Source organism: Podarcis gaigeae (genome assembly GCF_964106915.1).
Source record: "Podarcis gaigeae genome assembly, chromosome: 10".
NCBI lineage: Eukaryota > Metazoa > Chordata > Lepidosauria > Squamata > Lacertidae > Podarcis > Podarcis gaigeae.
In genome coordinates this window covers 4,272,068-4,296,023 of record NC_139686.1, presented here as the reverse complement: position 1 = coordinate 4,296,023, position 23,956 = coordinate 4,272,068, and the positions used below count along the sequence as shown (strand labels likewise).

Here is a 23,956-nt window from a genome sequence, read left to right as displayed (position 1 = left end):
GAAGACGCACGATCTGCTTTTTGCCCCTGGGCAATTCAGCTCCAGGGACCACGCATTCGCTCCATATGACGCACAGACATTTCCCCTTACTTTGTAGGAGGAAAAAAGTGTGTCATAGGGAGCAGGAAATATGGTAATCGACTAGAGGGTTAAACTAATTAACAAAAATCAAAAAGTTTAAGGAAAAAATTAACCTAGAATTGAGCAAAGCCTTAACGAGATGCCGGCTACAAACCTCGTTTCACTGAACTAATCAGTCTCCTCAGAAGGAAATAGAGAAATCATAAACTTTAAATGATTTTAAACAAACTCAAGAGCAGGGCTGAAATGCTTCCCTGAGTTTACAAAAAAGGTTTGTTTTGGACAAGTTTTGGACATAGCCCTATTTCAGAGAGCCATGCAGCAGTAATAAGAAATTGAGGACGCGGCTGTGAAAACGAGATAAGCTGTTTTAGATTTTAAACAAACTCAAAAACAGGGCAGAAACACTCCTGACTGCAGATGTTAAAGACTGATATAGGGTGTTTATACTGTAGGGTGAAAGAATTTTTAAAGGGGCAGACCATGCAGTTCAAACAAAGGGCGGGATTGCTGAGGTTTGTGAAGAATAACAAGAATAATATTAAATAGAGTTGTAAGAAATTATTATAAGAAGGAACTAAAGTCAATGAGACTTAACGGAATTAAGGAACCAAATCTATAAATCCAATACATTTCTTTCTGTAGCAATTTCTTTCTTAAAAGATCCGTATTTATCTCAGGAGTTTGATATTTATAAATGATAAACCATCTGAAATACGTTGCCTTATGTTTAGCTTAAGGCTTTGTTCAATTCTAGGTTAATTTTTTCCTTAAACTTTTTGATTAAACTTTTTGGAATGTGTGCAGAGGAGGGCGACCAAGATGATCCTGGGTCTGGAAACCAAGCCTGATGAGGAACGGTCGAAGGAGCTGGGTATGTTTAGCCTGGAAAAGAGGAGACTGAGAGCCATCTTCAGATATCTCAGCATGGCGGCCCAGGGACAAGAGCTCTCTTTTTGGACCAGATCTGGAGCAGCAGAACACCAGCTTGCTCCGTATGGGACAGCCCTTGAGATATTTGAAGATGGCTATCTTGAAGATGGCTATCCTGACAAGACAGAAGTACTGTTTTGGGGGGACAGGAGGCGGGTGGGTGTGGAGGACTCCCTGGTCCTGAATGGGGTAACTCTGCCCCTGAAGGACCAGGTGCACAGCCTGGGAGTCATTTTGGACTCACAGCTGTCCAGTTCTGTGTCCAGGGCAGCTGTTTACCAGCTCCATCTGGTATGCAGGATGAGACCCTATCTGCCCGCAGACTGTCTCGCCAGAGTGGTGCATGCTCTAGTTATCTCTCGCTTGGACTACTGCAATGCACTCTACGTGGAGCTACCTTTGAAGGTGACCCGGAAACTACAACTAATCCAGAATGCGGCAGCTAGACTGGTGACTGGGAGCGGCAGCCGAGACCACATAACACCAGTCTTGAAAGACCTGCACTGGCTCCCAGTACATTTCCAAGCAAAATTCCATGTGTTGGTGCTGACCCTGAAAGCCCTAAATGGCCTTGGTCCAGTATACCTGAAGGAGCGTCTCCACCCCCATCATTCTGCCCGGACGCTGAGGTCCAGCGCCGAGGGCCTTCTGGCGGCTCCCTACTTGCGAGAAGCCAACTTACAGGGAACCAGGCAGAGGGCCTTCTCGGTGGTGGCACCCGCCCTGTGGAACGCCCTCCCACCAGATGTCAAAGAGAAAAATAACTACTAAACTTTTAGAAGACATCTGAAGGCAGCCCTGTTTAGCGAAGTTTTTAATGTTTAATAGGTTATTGTGTTTTAGTGTTTTGTTGGAAGCCGCCCAGAGTGGCTGGGGAAACCCAGCCAGATTGTCGTGGTAGAAATAATAAATTATGATGATGATGATGATGATTTCTCCTCTCAGTCTTCTCTTCTCTGTTTCTCATAAGGCTTGGTTTCCAGACCTTTTAATCATTTGGGTTGAGCATGTTCCAGCTTGTCTGTGTCCCTTGGAAATGCAACTCATTGAGAAGGCTACAGAAATGGCATCTTCCCCCTCCCAAGCACCCTAGAGTCTTTTCTCCAGAAATCATGTCCCCATCCCTCTCTGTACCTTGACTCCAATGTTGGTGTTCAAGAGGAGGGTGCTGGCCTTGAGCTCCACATAGAGGTGTGGCTCCTTCAGGAACGGGAGGGTCACCGTCTGGGAGTCCACCTTGTAAAGAGGACATAAGAACATAAGCAGAATCTGCTGGATCAGGCCCAGGGACCACAGGGAAGAAAGAGGTCTGCTGGGGCTGGTTGGACACAGAGTGATGGAGGGCTGAACCAGCTGGGGAGCCCCCAAGGAAAGGAGGCTCAGATTCTAGGAAGCGGTGGTGGGGCGATGTTGCGTGGCCCACAGGGGAAGAGGTAGCAGACTGGGATTCAGGTCGGAGCGAAACAATATAAACTTAAAGCTTTTGCAGATGACCTAGTCTTGACTTTGCAGGAGCCAGAATCTAGTACAAAAAGAGTATTACAACTGATTCAAGACTTTGGTCGGGTGGCGGGATTTAAACTAAATAAACAGAAAACTAAGGTGTTGGGGAAAAACTTGACAGATACAGAGTCAGAACGGTTTCAGAGAGAAACAGAACTAACTGTGGTCAAAAAAGTAAAGTACCTAGGGGTAAACATAACAGCAAAAAATCTGAGTCTATTTAAGGATAACTATGAAAAATGTTGGTCTGAAATTAAGAGAGACTTGGACAGTTGGACAAAATTGAAGCTTTCTTTGTTAGGCCGAATTGCTGCTATTAAGATGAATGTATTGCCAAAGATGCTGTTTTTGTTTCAAACATTGCAAATTGTGGACAAGACGGAGTGTTTCCGGAAGTGGCAGAGAGATATTTCTAAATTTGTCTGGCAGGGCAAAAAGCCCAGAATTAAGTTTAAGATTTTAACTGACGCGAAAGAAAGAGGGGGCTTTGCCCTGCCAGACTTAAAGCTGTACTATGAAGCCGCAGCTTTCTGCTGGCTAAAAGACTGGCTACTTCTTGAAGACACTGATGTGTTGGATTTGGAAGGTTTTAACAACGCTTTTGGTTGGCATGCATACTTATGGTATGACAAGGTTAAGATCAATAAGGCCTTTAAGAACCATATTGTCAGGAAAGCAGTATTCAATGTCTGGACAAAATACAAAGACTTATTGGAAAACAAAACTCCGAGGTGGCTCTCCCCTCTGGAAGCTAAGGCCCGAAAAAGACCCAATATGGAGGCCAAATGGCCAAAATATTGGGAAATATTAGAAAAAGACGGTGACAATTGGAAATTGCAGAGTTTGGAGAAAATGGAGGGTAAAGTGCGAGACTGGTTACATTACGCCCAGATTAAAGAAGTTTTTAAAAATGACAAAAAACTAGGGTTCCAGGTGGAGAAATCGAAGTTGGAGACAGAATTGTTAGAACCAAAGACTAAGGTACTATCAAGAATGTATAACTTGCTGTTAAAATGGAACACACAAGACGAAATGGTTAAATCTGCTATGATAAAGTGGGCACAGGATATTGGGCATAACATTATGTTTGAGGACTGGGAAAGGTTGTGGACCACTGGGCTGAACTTCACTGCATGCAATGCTTTGAAGGAAAATGTAATGAAAATGATATACAGATGGTACATGACCCCAGTTAAACTTGCCAAAATATACCATTCGTCTGATAATAAATGCTGGAAATGTAAAGGAAATGAAGGAACATTCTTTCACCTCTGGTGGACTTGCCCTAAAGTGAAGGCCTTCTGGGAAATGATATATAACGAGTTGAAAAAGGTATTTAAGTATACCTTTACTAAGAAACCAGAGGCCTTTCTCCTGGGTATTGTCGGCCAGAAGGTGTTAAAGAAGGACCGAACATTCTTTATGTATGCAACAACGGCAGCAAGGATACTCATTGCCAAGAATTGGAAAACTCAAGATCTACCCACACTGGAAGAGTGGCAGATGCAACTGATAGACTATATGCAACTGGCGGAGATGACTGGCAGAATCCAAGACCTGGGAGAAGAAAGGATTGAAGAAGATTGGAAGAAATTTAAGATTTATTTACAAAAATATTGTAATTTGGTTGAATGTTAAGAAGGATGCTTGATCATAAATAATTGGCCACCACTAAATTAGACTGGAATTTGATGATAAGTGAGATCAAGGAAAATACAAACCCTTTGGGAGAACTATTAGACTATATTTAAATGAGTGTATATAAGATTGTAAACAAGATGATAATTTGCTTGAAAAAACTTTTCAACAATGTAAGTGGGAGCAGGAGACGCGAGGAAGTCTAAATAAGTTATGAAATTTTGTTATGATATAAGCAATGTTGTTTATTACTTATGTTTTTCTTTCACAAAAAATCTTAATAAATATTTATATATATATATATATATAAAAAGAGGTAGCAGACTGGGAGGAGTAGGTGTCGTAAGCAGAAGAGGCAAGAGGGTTTAGTGAGAGGGGAGATTCGGTGGCAGAGAGAAGTCTAGAATCAGAGGCGGAAGCTGAAGCAGGAGAGGAAGGGGGCCAAGAGGCAGACAGAAACCAGTCTGGTGAAGAGTCATAGGTATTTCCTCCTGCTGCTGAGACAAGCTCTCCTCTCCCTGGTCTCTGCTACCATTTGCCATCCGCCACCAGCCATCCTCTGCTACCATTTGTTGGCGATCGGCCCCCTCGGGAAAGGCTGACTCCTCTTCCCTTGCACTGGGGCCTCTTGCCGGTGATCTGCCCCTGGCTGGTCTTAGCTCAGTAATAAGCGACACCTCCCTTTTGAGAGATGCACGCTCCCTTTCCCCTTGCATCTCAGCAGAAGAAAGAAAACAGTCTGAAAGTAGTCTAACTCGTTCTACCTTATTCCACAGACTGTACACGAGCTAGTACAAATCATACTTCTCTCTCAGAAGCCTCTGTACAACTCACTCACTCCTCCTTTGCAGCAACAACAGGAAGGTCTCAAGTTACACTGGGAACACAACCTTGAGTACAGCGTAGGACATCCTGCCTCACGCTCAGTACCATCAGAAGAATCACATGATGTAAACAATGTGCTGCTAGCACTCAGCTGGTGAGCTCTCATACCCCAGCACCAGAACCAGGAGAGGCATGAATAGGGCAGAGGAGAGATGGGTTCTCAGGAAGGCGCAGCCTCCGATTGCTTGGGTGAAAGCCCTGGAGAGGAAGAAGTAGGATGTAATCCATTGGTGCACTCAAATGCAGAATGGGCACAAGCAGGGGGACATCCCGTCAGTGCAACTTTTTGTTCCACTGGTCTGGAGCATCTCCCCTTGCATGTGACCTGGGAGATGGGTGTGGATCTGGGCGACTCCATACAAGAGCCAAGTCACGCAGCCATTTTCTTGAGTCTTGATTTCCAATTTTTGTCTCTCTCTTATTGCTGTTCTTTTGCTGCCTGCTGCTCTCCTTATGGCGCCGAATCCTAGGGGGTGCCAAATGTATACCTACTGTATACTGGTCCCTCTTGATTGGCGGTGGTGAAAAGCAATGGAGCAAAAGTCTCCACCCTCCCCTGTTGCTCAATTACTCCGTAGCGTCAAATATTCCCGATAAGTCAGGAAACAAAGCAGTTATTATTTCCGCTGCATCGTTGTTACAGGCGAGCGATTTTCCTCCCCCAAAAGAGCTCAAAAACTTTGAGTTGCCCCCCCCAAAAAATTAGGGACGCAGGTGGCACTGTGGTCTAAACCACTGAGCCTAGGGCTTGACAGTCAGAAGGTCAGCGGTTCGAATCCCAGAGTGAGCTCCTGTTGCTCGGTCCCTGCTCCTGCCAACCTAGCAGTTCGAAAGCACACCAGTGCAAGTAGATAAATAGGTACTATTCCGGTGGGAAGGTAAACGGCATTTCCGTGCGCTGCTCTGGTTCGCCAGAAGCGGCTTAGTCATGCTGGCCACATGACCCAGAAGCTGTACGCCGGCTCCCTCAGCCAATAAAGCGAGATGAGTGCCGCAACCCCAGAGTCGGCCACGACTGGACCTAATGGTCAGGGGTCCCTTTACCTTTAAACTAAATATGGGGACGCTGGGTGGATCTTTGCACCCTGGTGGCGCATATGTTAAAGATGGCCCTGATCCCAAGCACCAGCTTAGGAGGAGGAGGAGCTTCTGCAGGGGGGTGGAGCAGCCGATCGCAGCCCCTTCCCTCCCACCCCTCACCATGACAACCCGGTCCTGGAGCAGGTGGACGGTGGTGTCGCCAATCATCACAGCCACTTCCTTGGTCCAGGAGACGCCTGTCCGTCCACGGTCATCGTTAGTCACATGGATACTATGGAGGAGGGGAGAAGCAGGGAGTTCTTTATCACGACTTATTGTTACATTTATGTTTCTTATTTTTAAAAAATAAAAATTAAATGTATAACAAACAAAGTTTGCCAAGTGTTCTAGCATTAGTGAGAAAGAAAGAAAGAAAGAAAGAAAGAAAGAAAGAAAGAAAGAAAGAAAGAAAGAAAGAAAGAAAACTGATCACCATCAGGTGTAAGGCAAGGGGACAAAAGATATATAAAAATATGGCAATATTCCAAGACATAGAATCATAAACATTGCATAAAAAAGTCATAGGAGAAACAAAATAAAAAAAAATTCCTTCTAGTAGCACCTTAGAGACCAACTAAGTTTGTTATTGGTATGAGCTTTCATGTGCATGCACACTATAGCGAGGAGACGACTCTCTTCCTAAAAGAAATCTAATGGCTACTGGTCTGCTTCCTGGAACAATTCAACGTGCTGGTTATGAGCTATAAAGCCTGGAAACGATGCCTTATGAGGAACGGCTAAGGGAGCTGGGCATGTTTAGCCTGGAGAAGAGGAGGTTAAGGGGTGATATGATAGCCATGTTCAAATATATAAAAGGATGTCACATAGAGGAGGGAGAAAGGTTGTTTTCTGCTGCTCCAGAGAAGCGGACATGGAGCAATGGATCCAAACTACAAGAAAGAAGATTCCACCTAAACATTAGGAAGAACTTCCTGACAGTAAGAGCTGTTCGCCAGTGGAATTTGCTGCCAAGGAGTGTGGTGGAGTCTCCTTCTTTGGAGGTCTTGAAGCAGAGGCTTGACAACCATATGTCAGGAGTGCTCTGATGGTGTTTCCTGCTTGGCAGGGGGTTGGACTCGATGGCCCTTGGGGTCTCTTCCAACTCTATGGTTCTATGATTCTAATAATAATAATAGTAATAATAATATTTATATGCCACCCATCAGCCTGCGTTGCCCCAGCCACTCTGGGCGGCTTCCAAAAAATTAAATTTTAAGAATCAGGACTGTAACGAAGATCTTCGTCAGGAGACAGACCATGTGGGCGTTTTCCAGGGAAGCCGTGCTTTCCCTCAAATGATTCCGTCTTCAGTCCAGGTGTCTGGTCTATTACAGTGGATGCTCGGGTTGCGAACGTGATCCGTGAAGGAAGCACGTTTGCAACCCGCAGCGTTTGCAACCTGCAGTGCTGCATCTGCACACGCGAGGGTTGCAATTCGGCATTTCTGCGCATGCAGATAGCACTATTTAGCGCTTCTGCGAATGCGCAAGTGCCGAAACCCAGAAGTAACCCGTTCCAGTATTTCTGGGTTCGGCATGGTGCACAAACCAAAATTGCGGAACCAGAAGCGTCTGTAACCCGAGGTATGACTGTATATGCTTTTGGGCAAATGAAACATCTAATAAATAAATAACTCATCTAATAATAAATAAACAAACACCCAATAATGTATAAATAAAACATCGAAAACAGTGGTTCCCAATTAGGGGGTCCAGTATACTTAAAACCCTTTGCTTATTAGGGGCTACCCCACATTTTGTTTTGCAGAGCTAACTGCCATAGAGTTATCAAAAAATTTCAAAAGAAGGGGGTCTGTGGCTTGGCTTTTGAAAATTAGGGGGTCCTCAGTAATTAGCCAATTGGGAGCCACTGATCTAAAACATTTAAAAAGCCCAGGCTAGTTGAAAGACCCCTCTCCCGGTCCCTTCCACCCAGACAGGGCCTTCTACGGTGGCTGCTCCCAGAGAACTGTGGGACTGCCATCTAGCACGTCCCCTCTTCCTTTATTCTCTTTGCCACGCTTCTCCTTCTGCCCCCAAATCCTGACCTCTCCGATCCCTCCGTAGGACGGACCAGTCTCACCTGAAGTCTCCCCCGTCGCAGTCCTGGGCCAGGATGTAGGTGCAGCTGCCCTGAAAGTGGACCATCTTGCCGTCGAAAGTGCGGTAGTGCGGGTCGCCAAAAGCCACGCAGGTGGCGGGGCGAGGTACGCAGTGCGGGCAGCACATGCCAGGGATCAGGGTGGGCGTCTCATCCTGCCAGGCACAGGAGGGGGGCGAGAGCGTCAGCGTGGCATTCTTCCCACTCCCCTCTTTCTGGACTGTATCTTAAGAGCGTCCGAAACGGCTTCAGTTCTAAGTGGCGATCTGATCCCATTTCCCAGGTCCTGGTCCAACCACCGCATGACAATGACTCTTAATTCATTGCCTCTTTTTTTCTCCTCTCCCACTGAAGCCCCCGAGGCAGATGTTGGTGGTACCAGAGCAGGATTGGTGCTGTACGGGTGCCCTGCCCTGTCCTGGCCGTTCCACTGCAGCGCATCTGGGTGAGACACCCATCACCCAACCGCTAGCTTCCTTCCTTGCGCTGCCTGCTGTTCTGTTGTCATGCTGCCACTGGCATCGCCACCTAGCGGCAGCCACGCAAACTGCAGCGTGACAACTTCCCTACAAAAATATTCTATGGCAAGAAATATAATAATAATAATTTATTATTTATACCCTGCCCATCTGGGTGGGTTTCCCCAGCCACTCTGTGTGGCTTCCAACAAAATACTAAAATACGACAGGCTTCCGGGTCGGCGCCATCGCCGAATGGCGGGCTCCCTCCGAGCTCCGGAGGGAGCCGGCTTGGCAGGGGCTGGGTCCTACCGCACCGGCGATGCGGGGACCCTTAAAAACCACGGCCAGATTGAGGCCGTGGACATGGAGACTCGGCTGGCACCGTTAGCGCCCTCCCGACTCGTGAAGGAGCCTTTTTAAAGGCTACGGATCGGGTGCCGGGGAGAAGCGTGGTGCTTTGAGTTCTCTGCTGTTGGAGATAAGCAGTGTCCAGTGCACAGCGGAATGATGAAAAGTACGTGCCAACATGCTCTATATTACTTTATTTACACTTCAAAGCTGGTAATTTACAGAAAAACATTTTCCCTCTGCCGGAGCAGAGAAAGGCATCCTCTCTCCTCTAAAGCACGGAGAGAATCACACTGAACTGCAAAGAACAGGGAAAAACAGGAAACCAGTGTACGTCACATCCAGCCTCCTTTCCCGTGAGAAAACCCAACAGCACTTGACTGCGGAATGTAAACATTGTCTTGTGACAAGCACTTCGCTGCTCAGTGAAGGAAGCAGAAACCAACATCCTCCCCCTTTCTGTGAACATCACTGGGCAGCGTGTTCGTACAATATCAGTACAAACCCAACTTCTGCACATAGGTACAGTGTTGATCCCTTGATACAATCTTGGACAATACATCAGCAGGAATTTCATTACCTGGCATATAGGACACCGTTACGAGTCCCTTTTGAATACGTTCCCTAGCATGTTGCAACTTCAATTGCAAGTGCTTCGTGCTTTGCTTACAACCTTCAGAATTCAGCAAAGCCAAACATGCTTTGTTGTCCTGGTAAACCTGGATTGGACATTTGACAGGAATTTTCATGTCTTTGCACAATTGTAACAACCATTCACAATCTTTAAGTGAATAAGACAGTGCATTCAGTTCAGCTTCACAAGTACTTAAGCTAACTGTTGTTTGCTTCTTGCATGACCAATCAAATAGACCCTGATTGTACTTATAGCAAACTCCAGACGTACTTTTCCTGTCTGTAGTGTCACTTCCAAAACTTGCATCTGCAAATATCTCAAGACCACCAGACTTCTGATTGTTAAATCTCAGTCTGTAATGCATAGTGCCTTTCAAATACCGCGCTATGCGTTTCAGAGCTTTCCAATCCTTAACAGTAGGATTGTTGACTTGTCTGCTTAGCAAATTACAGCTAACAGCAATGTCAGGTCTTGAACATCTGGCAATGAAGTTTAGCTTGCCTAGCACACTTCTGTACAGTGTAGTATCAGAAAATGCTTCTCCAGTGTCATCTACCTGATAACCTGTTGTCATCGGTGTGTCTACAGGGTTAGCATCCATCAGGTTTAGTTTGCTTAACACATCAGCAATTTTACGTGACTGGTGTACTAGAATGTTACCATCTTGATCTCTCTCTATTTCCAGAGATAGGTAGTTGTTTACCTCACCAAGATCTTTTATGTCAAAGTGCTCTTTCAGTTGAGCTAGGGCGTTATTGTACATTGTGACATCTTCCCAAAAGAATAAAAGATCATCAACATAAAACAAACAATACAGTTTCTTTTGCCCCTCCTCTTTGACAAATACACATGGATCAGCTTTCCCTTGTTTAAAACCTAGAGAAAACAATACTTCAGTGAGTTTTGTGTGCCAACACCGTGCACTTTGTTTGAGACCATAAAGGGACTTCTTCAGAGCACAAACAAATCCCTGTTTTACCTGTACGCCATCAGGTGGAAGCATATAAAGTGATTCATCTAGAGATCCGTACAGAAAAGCTGTATTCACATCATGGTGACTAATGTGTAGATTCTCCTCTGCAGCTAGCTTGAGCATAAGCCTAATGCTCTCATACCTCACGGTGGGTGAGTAGGTCTCGTGATAGTCTTCACCTGGTACCTGTGCAAAACCTCTGGCTACCAATCTGGCTTTGTGTTTGACTATCTTGCCATTTTGATCTGTCTTCGCTTTGAAGACCCATTTGCTTCCAAGCAGTTTCATTCCTGGAACTACTGGAACAAGGTCCCATGTTTTGTTCCTTTCCAAGGAATCAAGCTCAGCCTTCATGGCATTTAACCATGGCTCAGCTTCCTTTGAATCCAAATCCTGGATTTCTTGGAAACTTGAAGGTTCAAACACCTTCTTGGAGCTTTTAACAGCTGTTACTGCTATCTTAGCAAACTCATCAGCAAATCTCTTTGGAGGTCTGCCTTTTGTTGCTCTCTGTGACCTGCGAATTAGCCTTAAGTCTTCAACACTCTCCTCTTCCTTCTTAGGAGAAAAGTGACCTATTGTGAACAATGGTTCCTCCAACTCTTGATCAGAGCTTTCAGAGGGTCGCATAGAGGCTTTCGCACTCTTGAAATCCTCTGAATCACCCGATTCAGTTTCAGACTCAGAATCAGAACCTTCATCAGTGGGTGTGGGTTGTTGTGGTTGCTTTTGACTATCCTCAGTTTCATCACTGTCATCAGGATAACATTGGAAAATTCCCACATTCTCCCCCCACTTGGCATTGTACTCAACACTTCTTGTGAGCTTAATTGTCTTAGAGTCAGTCATCATTATTCTGTAAGACCCTTTCTGATAACCTAGAAAGATACCATGCAATCCACGCTTGTCTAACTTGGAGTTTTGTGGTGAGTGAACCCACATGTCAGAACCAAAAATTTTCATGTGTTTGATGTATGGCTTTTTGCCAAACATCTTCTCATAGGGGGTACAACCAATCGCTGAAGATAACCTGCGATTATAACTGTAAGTGAAACATGAGAGAGCTTCGGCCCAATAACTCTCTGGAAGATTGGCATCATGCAGCAAGGTTTTTAACCCTTGAAGCAATGTCTGATTTGCTCGTTCCGCAAGTCCATTCTGCCATGGCGAGCGAGGACTAGACAAATCGTGTTGAATTCCTTTCTCAGTCAGAAAAGCTTCAAACTGCTGAGAAGTGAATTCTCCCCCGCGATCACTGAAAAGAGTCTTTACCTTCTTACCATGCACATTTCCCAACCAAGCACAGAATTCCTTGAACCTTGGAAAAGCCTCTGATTTCTGCTTGAGATTGTACACATAAATATACCTGGAAAATGCATCAATGAGAACCATGAAGTACCTGTTTCCACCCAAAGAGGGCGCTAGTGGTCCAACCAAATCAGCATGAACAACCTGGTATGGTTCTGTAGCTTGCCTACTAGACACCTTACCTTTCGCAGCCATTTTTACCTTGTTTGCTGCGCATGCCTTGCACTTCATGTGGTACCTGCAGGGTTTAATAGTCATACCTTCAACCAAGGCAGGCATTTTAGATACTGCCTCAAAATGCAAATGACCAAATTTTCGATGAAAATCATGAATACATTCTGCATGCAAACTTTTGTTAGAACCTGCAATGCAACAAGTGTCATCCTGCACAACATCATCAAAATACAAAACATACAAACGATCAACATATTCAGCATGCAATACATAATCATTTTTCTTTGTGATGATGCACCTTTTGTTCTTAAAGGAAACGTCAATTTTCCGCTCATTCAGCTGTCCAACGCTGAGCAGATTATGCTTGGCATCTGGCACATAAAGCACATCCTGTATCGATAAGTCCAAACTGTGAAGAACAACAGTTCCGTAGCCTTTACTGGGAATTGTGTGGTCATCCGCCTGGTGAATCGCACCTTCCTGCGGTGTAAAAGACACGAACAGTCGCTTATCGTTGCACATGTGATGCGTTGCAGCCGAATCAACAACGAAGAAAGATCTAGACGTCTTCTGGACCTCTGCAACCTTTGGAGTGAAGCGTGAGACCATTGCCTTGTGCTGCGTTGTCCTGGACACCGGACCTTTGCCTTTGCCTCGGCCTTTTCCACGCGATGAGCTTTCGCTGCGCTGCTCTGTCTTGGCCCTGGGATATCTGCATTCCCTCTTCATATGGCCTAGACGTCCACACGTGTAGCATTTCACTGCCTTCAAAGCTTTGGCGCCATCTGGTGGTTCCACTGCACTATGGGATGACGTCTGTGAAGTCTCCCCCTTGCCCATGCAGCTATCACCCTGGCGGTCTGCTCCATTCTGAATCATGGCAGTATCACTGGCTACTGTGAGTTGAGCATTTGGCTGATCAGTGGTATCAAATCCCCCACTTGCCTCATCCAGCCTTCTGCAGCTAGCCATCATGACTCTGGCATTAGCCTTCTGCATCATCTCTGCTGCTTTAAATCAGGCTGCTTTATACAAGCTGTGTCTGTGTACAGCTGCTTCAATCCAAAAGCAAATTCAAAAACAGCCTCTGCTTTGTGAACCTGTGCCTTTCTGCTTAACTGCTTTGCTTATCTGCAGCTGCTTCAAACCGCATTCCAAAGGCAAGTTCAAAAGTGAAAGTTCTCTCTGCTGTCTTAAATTCATGCTGCGACACTGCTGCAGCTGCTTTACTTTCGATTTCCCCCAGCATAGGAAAAATTTATCCTTCTAGCCTTTTGCCTGTGCCACGGCAAAACCGGCTATAAAAGTTCAAAGTCCAGCCATAAAGCCATTAATTAGAAGCTGGCAGGCTGCCCGGAGCTGTAGCACATACCTCATCAAATCATCTTGACGTGCAGAGCAGATTCCGTTCCGATCTGTCCCTCTGCATTCCGATCCTTTGCCGGCACTCCAATTCTTTGCTCCTTTGTTCCTTTGCCAGGAGCCCGACTTCTGGAGTCCATTCTCAAAACACTGCGTTTTTCTGGGCCCATAACCAAATGTTGGAGATAAGCAGTGTCCAGTGCACAGCGGAATGATGAAAAGTACGTGCCAACATGCTCTATATTACTTTATTTACACTTCAAAGCTGGTAATTTACAGAAAAACATTTTCCCTCTGCCGGAGCAGAGAAAGGCATCCTCTCTCCTCTAAAGCACGGAGAGAATCACACTGAACTGCAAAGAACAGGGAAAAACAGGAAACCAGTGTACGTCACATCCAGCCTCCTTTCCCGTGAGAAAACCCAACAGCACTTGACTGCGGAATGTAAACATTGTCTTGTGACAAGCACTTCGCTGCTCAGTGAAGGAAGCAGAAACCAACATCTGCTATCCCTGCCGAGCGCAGCCGCATGCCATCCGGCGGAGAGCGCTGACTTCTTCCATTGAAAATTCGGCTCTAAAGAAGAACCCGTGAGTAATTGGAATATGGACTAAAAAAAAAGGGGGATAAATTTTTAAAATTCGGAGCGAACGGGGGAGGTGGAAAAAAGGAAGTCAGCCTACCCCTAAATTGTAGAAGAGCCAAAACAAAGGACTGGACAACTAAGATCGAGTGTAACCTTATCTTGCCGAATCAGCAACTTCGCGAGGGAAAATTATAAGATCGAGCTGGAGGAGAAAAGTGGAATTGTTTAAAAAAAAAAAAAAAAAAAGCAACCCCCCCGGAATCCCTGGAGCGATTCGTGAAACTGCCTGGAGAAAAGTGATGGAGGTTTTGACAGCTGTCAAAGAGCTGTCAAAAAGGAAGATTAAAATAGAGACTTTGTTATAAGGACTTTGCCGGTTATATTTGTTACAAATTGAATACAAACTGTTTTAAATATCGGTCAACAAGCTACTTGGTCTGGTGGATGTGATTCTGGAAGGGAACTTTGTTATTGCAATCCACCTAGAGGAGCCGAGGGACATTGCATGTGTTTTTCACAGGAAATGTGAACAGTTGAATGGAACTTTCAATCTCCTGGGAAACTGCAGGAATGGAACACTATTTTGTCTACAGAGGTCTACACACTACAGGAAACAATGGAACTATTTGTTGGAAAATGAAAGGAACATGATGTAATGCTTTGCTTCAAGAATAACAAACCTCTGCAGAGACACTAGAAACTTTTGGAAAAAGAACATTTCTGTGGGAGAACAGAGAAATAAAAAGGAGGAGAATGATTGATAAGAACAAGGAAACAACAAGAACTGGACAGAACTGGGGGAACATTTGGGATATTCAGGTTTGACAAGCTTATGGATACAAAATTGGAGTTTTTACTCCTGGATATAAAAACCTGGATAGAAGAAATGGGCCCTTATTGGATAGACTCCTTCTACGATTGGACATCCGTAATTAAAGACTGGCAAAGAACCTGAGGGACATAGTGTAATGTGGGAACTCCAGGAAGATATTAGAAGTGGAGGGATAGGTGAAACGCAAAGGGGAAAGAGGGGAGGGAAAATTTGGAATCCAAAGGCTGTAAAATTACTATTTATATTTATCTTATTTCCATCTGTACTATGTTTGAAAGGGGGAAACTCGTTGAAGGGTATAGATCGATCTTAGGGGATGGGAATTTGGATAAATTGGGTTATTGATGAAGAGTGTAATTTGGGGATAAGAATTTGTTGAATTTAATTGCTTATTTGGAAGATTTGGAACACAAGAGGGGGTAGGGAGGGGAAGTCCTAGTTATTGGCAATAGATTGGATTTAATTTGTTTTGATTTGTTCTAATTTGGAAAACCTTAATAAAAATTATTATAAAAAAAAACAACAAAATACTAAAATACAATAACCTATTTAACATTAAAAGCTTTCCTAAGCAGGGCTGCCTTCAGATGTTTTCTAAAAGTCTGGTAGTTGTTTCTCTCTTTGACATCTGGTGGGAGGGCGTTCCACAGGGCGGGCGCCACCACCGAGAAGGCCCTCTGCCTGGTTCCCTGTAACTTGGCTTCTCGCAGGGAGGGAACAGCCAGAAGGCCCTCGGTGCTGGACCTCAGTGTCCGGGTAGAACGATGGGGGTGGAGACGCTCCTTCAGGTATACTGGACTGAGGCCATTAGGGCTTCAAAGGTCAGCACCAACACTTTGACTTGTGCTCGGAAACGTACTGGGAGCCAGTGTAGGTCTTTCAAGACCAGTGTTATATGGTCTCGGCGGCTGCTCCCAGTCACCAGTCTGGCTGCCACATTCTGGATTAGTTGTAGTTTCTGGGTCACCTTCAAAGGTAGCCCTACATAGAGCACATTGCAGTAGTCCAAGCGGGAGATAACCAGAGCGTGCACCACTCTGGCGAGACAGTCTGCGGGCAGATAGGGTCTCATCCTGCATACCAGACGGAACTGCCCTGGACACAGAATTGACCTGCGCCTCCATTGACAGCTGTGAGTCCAGAATGACTCCCGGGCTGTACACCTGGTCCTTCAGGGGCACAGTTGCCCCATTCAGGACCAGGGAGTCCTCGACACTTGCCCACCTCCTGTCCCCCCAAAGCAGTACTTCTGTCTTGTCAGGATTCAACCTCAATCTGTTAGCCGCCATCCATCCTCCAACCGCGTTGGAGCATTGAGAGGAGCATTGGTTCTCCCCGCCCACCAGCTGTGATCCTCAGACAGCGGCTCATGGAGCGAAGACCCCACTAAGGCCTTCCAGGGGCTGAATGAATCTCCCCCCTGCCCCTTCAACTCACAGCGGCGCAGGCAGCAGGTGGGCAACGCTCATTCCGGCAGTGCACCTCTCCAGACACACAGGTGCAGGCCGTGCACTCGTCCACCTGCCAGTGGTCATTGGACTGGAAGGTCTGGCCTTGGTGGGTGCAGGTGGCGCTTGGGTCTGGGGAGAACAGAGAGGAAGGGCGGTCAGCTCATGCCTTTTGAGAAGGCACCCGTCCTGGGACACGATCCACGAAGAAATAAAAAAGTTACTAAGAACTTCACATAGCAAAAGACCAGAGACATACCTTTTGGTAATATTGAATAGTGATATAATAATAATAATAATAATAATAATAATAATAATAATAATAATTCATTATTTGTACCCCGCCCACCTGGCTGGGTACCTATAGAATCCTACCTGCTGTTGTTACAACTCTACTAATTTTGTTTTGTTTTTTTAAATAATTTTTATTAAGTTTTCCATTTAACAGTCCAATCACATCACATTAATTATTCCAAATTATACCAATACATATCACAAAGTCCCAATATTTTGCCAAATTATAAATTTTTGTTGGGGTTTCCCATGCTTCGAGTTCAGTAAGGGTCCAGTCATCTCATATTTCTGCTGCTTTTAGTGTTCACCAGTCCCATCTTTGGATCTTCTTGTTGTTTTCCTTTTTCTTCTTAATAGCCTCTGAGTTGTTTCCGCAGGCGAGTTAAAGTAAGCATTGTTATGCTTCTGTGTGAACTTTTTAAGGCTCTCCCTTTTTTTAAAGCTGGTAAGTCTTTTGTTTGCAATAAACCTTCACACGCTGATCCAAAAGTCCTGCTCGGGCGGCAGGCGCCATCTTTCTCAGTTCTGATGAAATAAAATCTAAGCGTCTGTTCATTAATTTTCCCAGACAAGTTGCACCATAAATCAGTCTTTCCAGGGGAGTTGCCAAGTCGAACTTAGAATACAATCATGACTATTAATCTCGCAACATAGTCTGTCTCATAATGGCGGATCCCGATTAAAAACTGCGTCACAAGAGAGCCTTTATTTTCTTTCCAAATCTTTCACAAAACAAAAGCTTTAGTTGATATTTTTAATTCCACACAGTTTATTTTCCAATCTCACTTGCTATAAGTCGTATGACGGTTCTTCCGGGGTGTGTGTGTGTTGTTGTTAGGTAATATCGTAATAAAAAAAAAGAAAAGGCCCCCCCTTTCCGTTCCGTTTCAACATAGAACATAGATGTTATTCTTTGATGTATCTTCCGTCCAGTCCATTCCATCACTCTTAACTTCTCAATGGCAGGCTTAATTAGCAGCTAACATACCCTTTTCTTCGCTCGAAGTATGTGCAATAACTTTTATATCCAATAATTTATCTTAAGTAATGCAACTGTTACCGGAAAAATCCGAGGGCTCCCTTGGACAAAAAGTAAAGACACCAACCAGAATATATTGGAGCAAATCAGCAGCCTGTAGGCTTGGCCTTTATTGACTGTTGCAACAGGGTGCTCCCCTCACTTGCAGGTGAGAGGAAAGACACAGAAAAATGGTGTGCAAGACCTTATTAAAACTTTTGAAATTCCCCTCCTCTAGGTCAAGCTCACCCCCAGAAACATCATGCATACATTACAGAAAGGAGGGGTTGAAGGAGGAGTTGTGGTGGTAACCTGAGTGTCCTGTCACCTGGCTGGTTCCCTTCTCTCCCCCTCCCCAAGAGTCACTTCCAGGAGACAAAGGGGAGTTTGCAGTTTCCTGCCCCCAGAGGGAAGATCTGATCATTGTCCTTTGTTCCAGTCCATGCTGAATCCACTCCCATATGCAAGTTCTTTGTGATCTTGATGGTCTTCTGTCTAGGACCATCTGGGTTGGCATAGCAACTGGGCAGGGCTCCTGTGGATGTGCTGGGATGGTGAAGGCATTATGGCTGCCCTGTACCAAACCTTCCCCATTTTGTATTCCTTCCTTCATGGAGTAAAATAAAAGTGGAACAGTGCAAAACCGATGCATGGTTGATTTTCTATGAATTTATAACAGAAGTGTAGCGTATGTAGTGTGTGAATGTGTGTGAAGTTTGTAGAAACTGAATGATGGGGGTGGGGGGTTCCTGCTATACAACTAGAGTTGCTCTCAGAGACGGCGTCCGGGAGATCCGAGCTCCCTCGAGGGCTTCCCGTCCAGTGCCCTCACCCCCTCCTTCTTTCGAACTCGGGGGTGATTTATGGGCAACCGCGGACAAGGCTGCATCTTCCCTTCCACTGGGAAGATTTTTGGGAGGCTGATTAACTCCCATATCAGCCCCTTAATTACCTCGTGTGAGCTGGAGAGATGGTATTGTGAGGGCGATCTGGCTGCAACATCTGTCACTCCATTGATCGCCAGGGTTGATTCGGCTGATCTGGCTGGCTGGGCGGGTGTCCCCTTCCTCCCTCACCGCTCCATGTGCGTGCCTCCCAAAGCTGCGCGCTCGGTGGAAGAGGACGACCATCCCAGATAGAAGGAGTGTACCATTCTTCGGTCAAAGGTATATGATAGCTGCGCTCCCCTGTTAGAACCTCCAAACAAGTACAACTCTGATTGTTTGATTGTTGATTGTTGTTAGCCGCCCTGAGCCTGGCTTCGGCTGGGATATAAATAAAATTTATTATTTATTATTATTATTACCAATTTTGGGGGGCTTGGGATTTCTGCGCCTACAATCCCTAAGAGAAGACCTCACTTCACAGATTTTATCAAACTGACATGCTTTGAACAGCTGAGCTGCCCAGGTCGTACCTTGGCACTTGGCGCAGCACTCCCCGGGCATTTGCAACTTCGCCAGTCCGTCTTGGCACACGAGGGGCAGGCATTCCTGGATGTGGCACTCCACGTGGCCCAGCTGTGCATCAAGGAAAGACTGCGGCAATTAAGGATGTTCATGGTTGCCAGGGGGCCTTGGCAGACCTACCCCCTGCCCTCCCGCCAGGACTCACGTTGCACGAACAGGAGACACAGTTGTCCGCACTGTCTTTCCAGGTCTCCCCGTCAGACACGCGTCGGCCCTCGACCTCAATCACGCACTCTGGAAAAAGGGGGGGAGCGTTAGGGAGGAATAAGCGGGACACCACTGGGCTCAAGTCAGGGGGAGCTTGGAAAAGGAGGGAGGGAGGGAGGGAGGGAGGGAGGAAGGAAGGAAGGAAGGAAGGAAGGCAGGAAAGGAGGGAGTGAGGGACGGAGGAAGGAGGAAAGGGATGGAGGGAGGGAGGGAGGGAGGGAAGAGGGAAGAAAGAAAGGAAGGAACGAGGGAGGAAGGAATGAGGGAAGGAAGGAAGGGAGGAAGGAAGGAAGGAAGGAAGGAAAGGAGGGAAGGAGGGAGGGAGGAGGAAAGGGATGGAGGGAGGGAGGGAAGAAAGAAAGAAAGGAAGGAACGAGGGAGGAAGGAACGAGGGAAGGAAGGAAGGAACGAGGGAGGGAGGGAAGAAAGAAAGAAAGGAAGGAACGAGGGAGGAAGGAACGAGGGAAGGAAGGAAGGAACGAGGGAGGGAGGGGAGAGGGAAGGAAGGAAGGAGGGAGGAAGGAACAAGGGAAGGAAGGAAGGAACAAGGGAGGGAGGGAGGGAGGGAGGGAGGGAGGAAGAAGGAAAGGAAGGAACGAGGGAGGGAGGGAAGAAAGAAAGGAAGGAAGGAACAAGGGAAGGAAGGAAAGTGAGGGAAGGGATGGGAAAGGAAGGGAAGGGGATATGACTATGTGTGTGCTTCAGGGTTATCCGGCTGGTCTGGTCAAGCCAGTGTACGAGGCAGAAATCTGTGCTTGCTGGACCAGGGGAGATGAAAATCAGGGGAACTCCCTGCCACTGGCATTTGTGGGGTTTTGCCAGAGAGATGCCACCCAACCTTAATCCACCCACCTCCAGGCTCAGGTCAGCCCTCGCTAGGGTGTGGCGGGTCCGTCGGGGTGGCCTGTCCCTCCAGAAGAAAGCTTTGGATAGGTGGGGGGGGGATAAGAGATTGGGGAGGGAGGGAGACACCTCACCATCGCAGATGGGGCAGCAGGCTCCGTGCGGAGTGAAACGCTCTGCTGTGGGGCAGCTCAGCGCCGGGCAGACTTGGTGTACGCAAACCCAGGTCAGGTCCTGCGTGGAAACAGACAAGAGCTGAGCTGGGAGATCAGAGGTGGGGTGTGTGTGTGTGTTGTGGAGATCTCAGAAGACGTTGTGATAGGAATTTTGAGGTCTTAGATATCTGTTAAATGTTCATAAGTGTGCCAACCAAGCACATACATAGATCAGCACAGGAAGGCCAACCTGGAACCATTTTGACTCCTAAACTGAGCAAATGTTTTCTCTGCAAGGTCAAAGTGGGAAACCTCCCATTGACTCTTTCTTCACAAATCCTGTCTTAAGGACACATTTAGGATATGAATAGGGTGTGAGCCTGTGACCTGGCTCAGGAACTAAGTATTTATCTCTACAAAAGACTAGCCAGGCTCCCCAGGAAATCCAATCAAGTAACCTGCCAGACAGGAGATAAACAATGACAGGAGAAAAACAACATTCAAATTTCTGTTTTAGACCGCCTTTTCTGTGATGTAGGTGTGATGTATCTGAGGGGTGGTCTTAGGTTACACCCCTTCTGTGATGTATATATGATGTTCCTGGGGGTGGTCTTGATCTACAGGGTGGAAATTTCAAAAGTCTTTATAAGGCCTTGTGTGCCATTGTTCTGGGTTCCTCCTCCTCTCCTGCAGGTGAGGGGAGCACCCTGTTGCAACAGATCAATAAAGATCAGGCTTACTAGCTGCTTTGCTTCTCAATATTCTCTGGTTGGCCTCTGTTATTTCCTCCTACCAATAGGGAACCTATGTAGGGACTCTATATTGGCTCTTGGATACCCCATAAGGGAAAAGGGCAATTTTTGTTTACAACAACGTAACATAAGAGAGTAAAAAAGAGCCCTCTTCCCAATGCCCCTGTTATGTACTGAGTTGAATAGGATCCAAAATGCAGCTGTCTGATTGGTCCTAGAACAATAGGATTCAGAATGCAGCAGTCTAATTGGTCCTAGAACAATAGGATTCAGAATGCAGCAGTCTGATTGGTTCTAGAACAATAGGATTCAGATTGCAGCAGTCTGATTGGTCCTAGAACAATAGGATTCAGATTGCAGCAGTCTGATTGGTCCTAGAACAATAGGATTCAGATTGCAGCAGTCTGATTGGTCCTCAGGATCCACCCAATCCAGCTCCAGGTGGAAGTGAATCTGCAACCTGATTGGCCTAAGGTGAATCCCGGAATTAGCCAATCACGTGGGGCCCATTGTGTAAATAATGTATATAAAGCAGACATTTCGGGGGAACTCCCATTCCTCACTACTATGAGCCGAATAAAGAGCATGAAATCCACACTCGACTTCGAGTATAATTCAGCCCATTATGGGAAACTCACAAGCAGGATTTGAACACACGAGCAATGCTTTCCAGCAACCGAGATTCAGCAGCCAGAGCATGGCCATTTTGGCTAGTCACTAGCCCTCTTCTCCTCCCTGAATCCGTCCAATCCTCTTTCAAAGCCTTCTAGGTGCTGCCCACTGTGGGAGGGAGTTCCGCAGTCTAACTCTGCATTGCGGGAATGTCTGTCCTGACCTTCAGCTTCATTGAGGCAAGAGGCTCGGGTTGCTTAAAGCGTTAAGATCAGAATGTGGAGAACATGAAAACAATGAGAAGAGGCAGGGACGAACATATCGGAGATATTCTTCAGAGGTCCAGACTATGGGGAGCCTGGGAAAATTAATAATTAACAATTTGGACAGTAATTTGGCCTTTTTTATTATTTTAGCTTTTTTTTATCCCCCCATTTTGAAATGTTTATATGTAGTAAAATGAAATAAATGATAATAAAAAATATTTTAGCTTATTGTTTTTAATTGGATTACGATGTGGATATGTTGACGGGCTGTTTTTATCGGAAAATCAATAAAAAATATTTATTTTAAAAAAGAGGCTCAGGTCGATTCTGTGCTGTACGTTTAAAGCCCGCATTCCCTTCCCAAAGTATCCTGAGAACGCCCGTTTGTGAAGGGCGTTGGGAACTGTAGTTCCGGGAGGCAAACTAGAGTTCCCAGAATTCTGCCCGCCCCCAAAGTTTGCCCAGAAAGGAAGGTGGGGGCACCCAGCTCCCCCCCATTTCTGCTCCATGCGTATCCTTACAAAAGGGATAGTTTGCTTTCTCTCTCCTTTCGTCCCAGTGGAAAGAGGCAGGAACAAGTCGTGAGACTTCTGCGCCCTGCGGCGCCACGCAATGCCTCGTTTTCGCCTGGTGCGGGTCCATAGCTGTCAAGCGTCCCTTATTTGGCGGGACAGTCCCTTATGCCAGCGCCGTGTCCCGCTGCTGTCCCTTATTGATGATGTCCCTTAAATAAGCTACTGAAGGTAATGGGGCCCTTTCTATGTCCAGCTGTGTGTAAAATTGCAATCATTTAAAATGATTGCCAGATACTTGCAGTTATATTATTACTATGATGATGATGATGATGATGATTAAGCATTGCCTGGCATTTTCAGAAGGTAAACATTGTCCAGTCACAAAAATAATAGCAGGTTTGAATTCCTCACACCCAAAAGCATATTTTTAAGGCCTTTTGCTGAAGAAGTTTGCAAAATTTGAGTTTCACCCCCTAAAATGACAGACCCTATCAGGGTTGGTTTTAGGTTTGATGAGGCCCTAAATTACTGAAGGTAATGGGGCCCTTTATATATCCAGCTGTCCTTTGTCAACAACAAATTGTTGCTGTTTTTTGTTGTTGAATATATGCTATATGGTAATTTATAGGACCTAATAGGTATCTAAAGCCATTTGCACGCAACAAAATACGTATTTTATCAAAGTAATTGTTGATCCCTTATTTTGGCTGCTGATCCCTTATTTTCAAATCTGTAAGTTGACAGCTATGCGCGGGTCACCTGGCAGAACTCACCTTGCACTGGCAGGTGTAGCAGGGTTCGTCGGTGGCTTGGACCTCGTTGCCCACCAGACTGGAAGTGCAGTTGCTAAGTGCTTCTGCAAAAAAAGCAGAAATGTTTAATAATGATATTAAATGATATTGGAAAGCTGTTCCTTTTAATTTCAAGGAAACTCAGAAGGGAGGGATTTGAGGAAGTCAACCAAGATGTTTAAAAGGTTGGATTTGTGAAGAATTAAGTTTGTTGTTATTGTTTATCTGTTTGTTGTTCCCCCTTTTTTCCTGTCTTCTTTTTTTCTTTTTCTGTTTTTGTGTATCATTTGGCTTTGTGGTTTGCGTTATCACTGTGGAAAATTTAATAAAATTTGTTTTTGTAAAAAAACCAGCAGAAATGAGGCCGCAAAGACACAACTGGGACTTGTTTTCAAAAAGCGCTTTGCACAAATGCTCCAAGCGCTTTGCATCTCTTCAGGCAGGCTGCAATGATCATTACCCATCCGCCTGCCCATATCACATTAATCATAGAATCATAAATGTGCAGGGACCCCAGGGGTCATCTAGTCCAACCCGCTGCAATGCAAGAATCTTTTGCCCAACCGGAACTCGAACCTGCAACCCTGGGATGAAGAGCCGCACGCTCTTATTCCGCCTTCTTCTCCAAGGAGCTGAATGGGGCGGTTCTCTCGTTCCTCATTTAATCCCCACAACATTTCTGTGAGGT

General features: G+C 45.8%; 1 protein-coding gene across 1 annotated transcript in view; it reads right to left on the bottom strand.

The window, feature by feature from the left end:
* KCP (kielin cysteine rich BMP regulator) overlaps positions 1-23,956 on the bottom strand; it is a 114,708-nt gene that overhangs the window by 4,784 nt on the left and 85,968 nt on the right. The window contains 8 exon segments of the mRNA XM_083699727.1: positions 2,149-2,250; positions 6,241-6,352; positions 8,203-8,375; positions 16,336-16,478; positions 19,076-19,178; positions 19,273-19,361; positions 20,312-20,411; positions 23,251-23,333. Of these exon segments, the coding sequence (XP_083555853.1) occupies positions 2,149-2,250; positions 6,241-6,352; positions 8,203-8,375; positions 16,336-16,478; positions 19,076-19,178; positions 19,273-19,361; positions 20,312-20,411; positions 23,251-23,333 (905 nt within the window).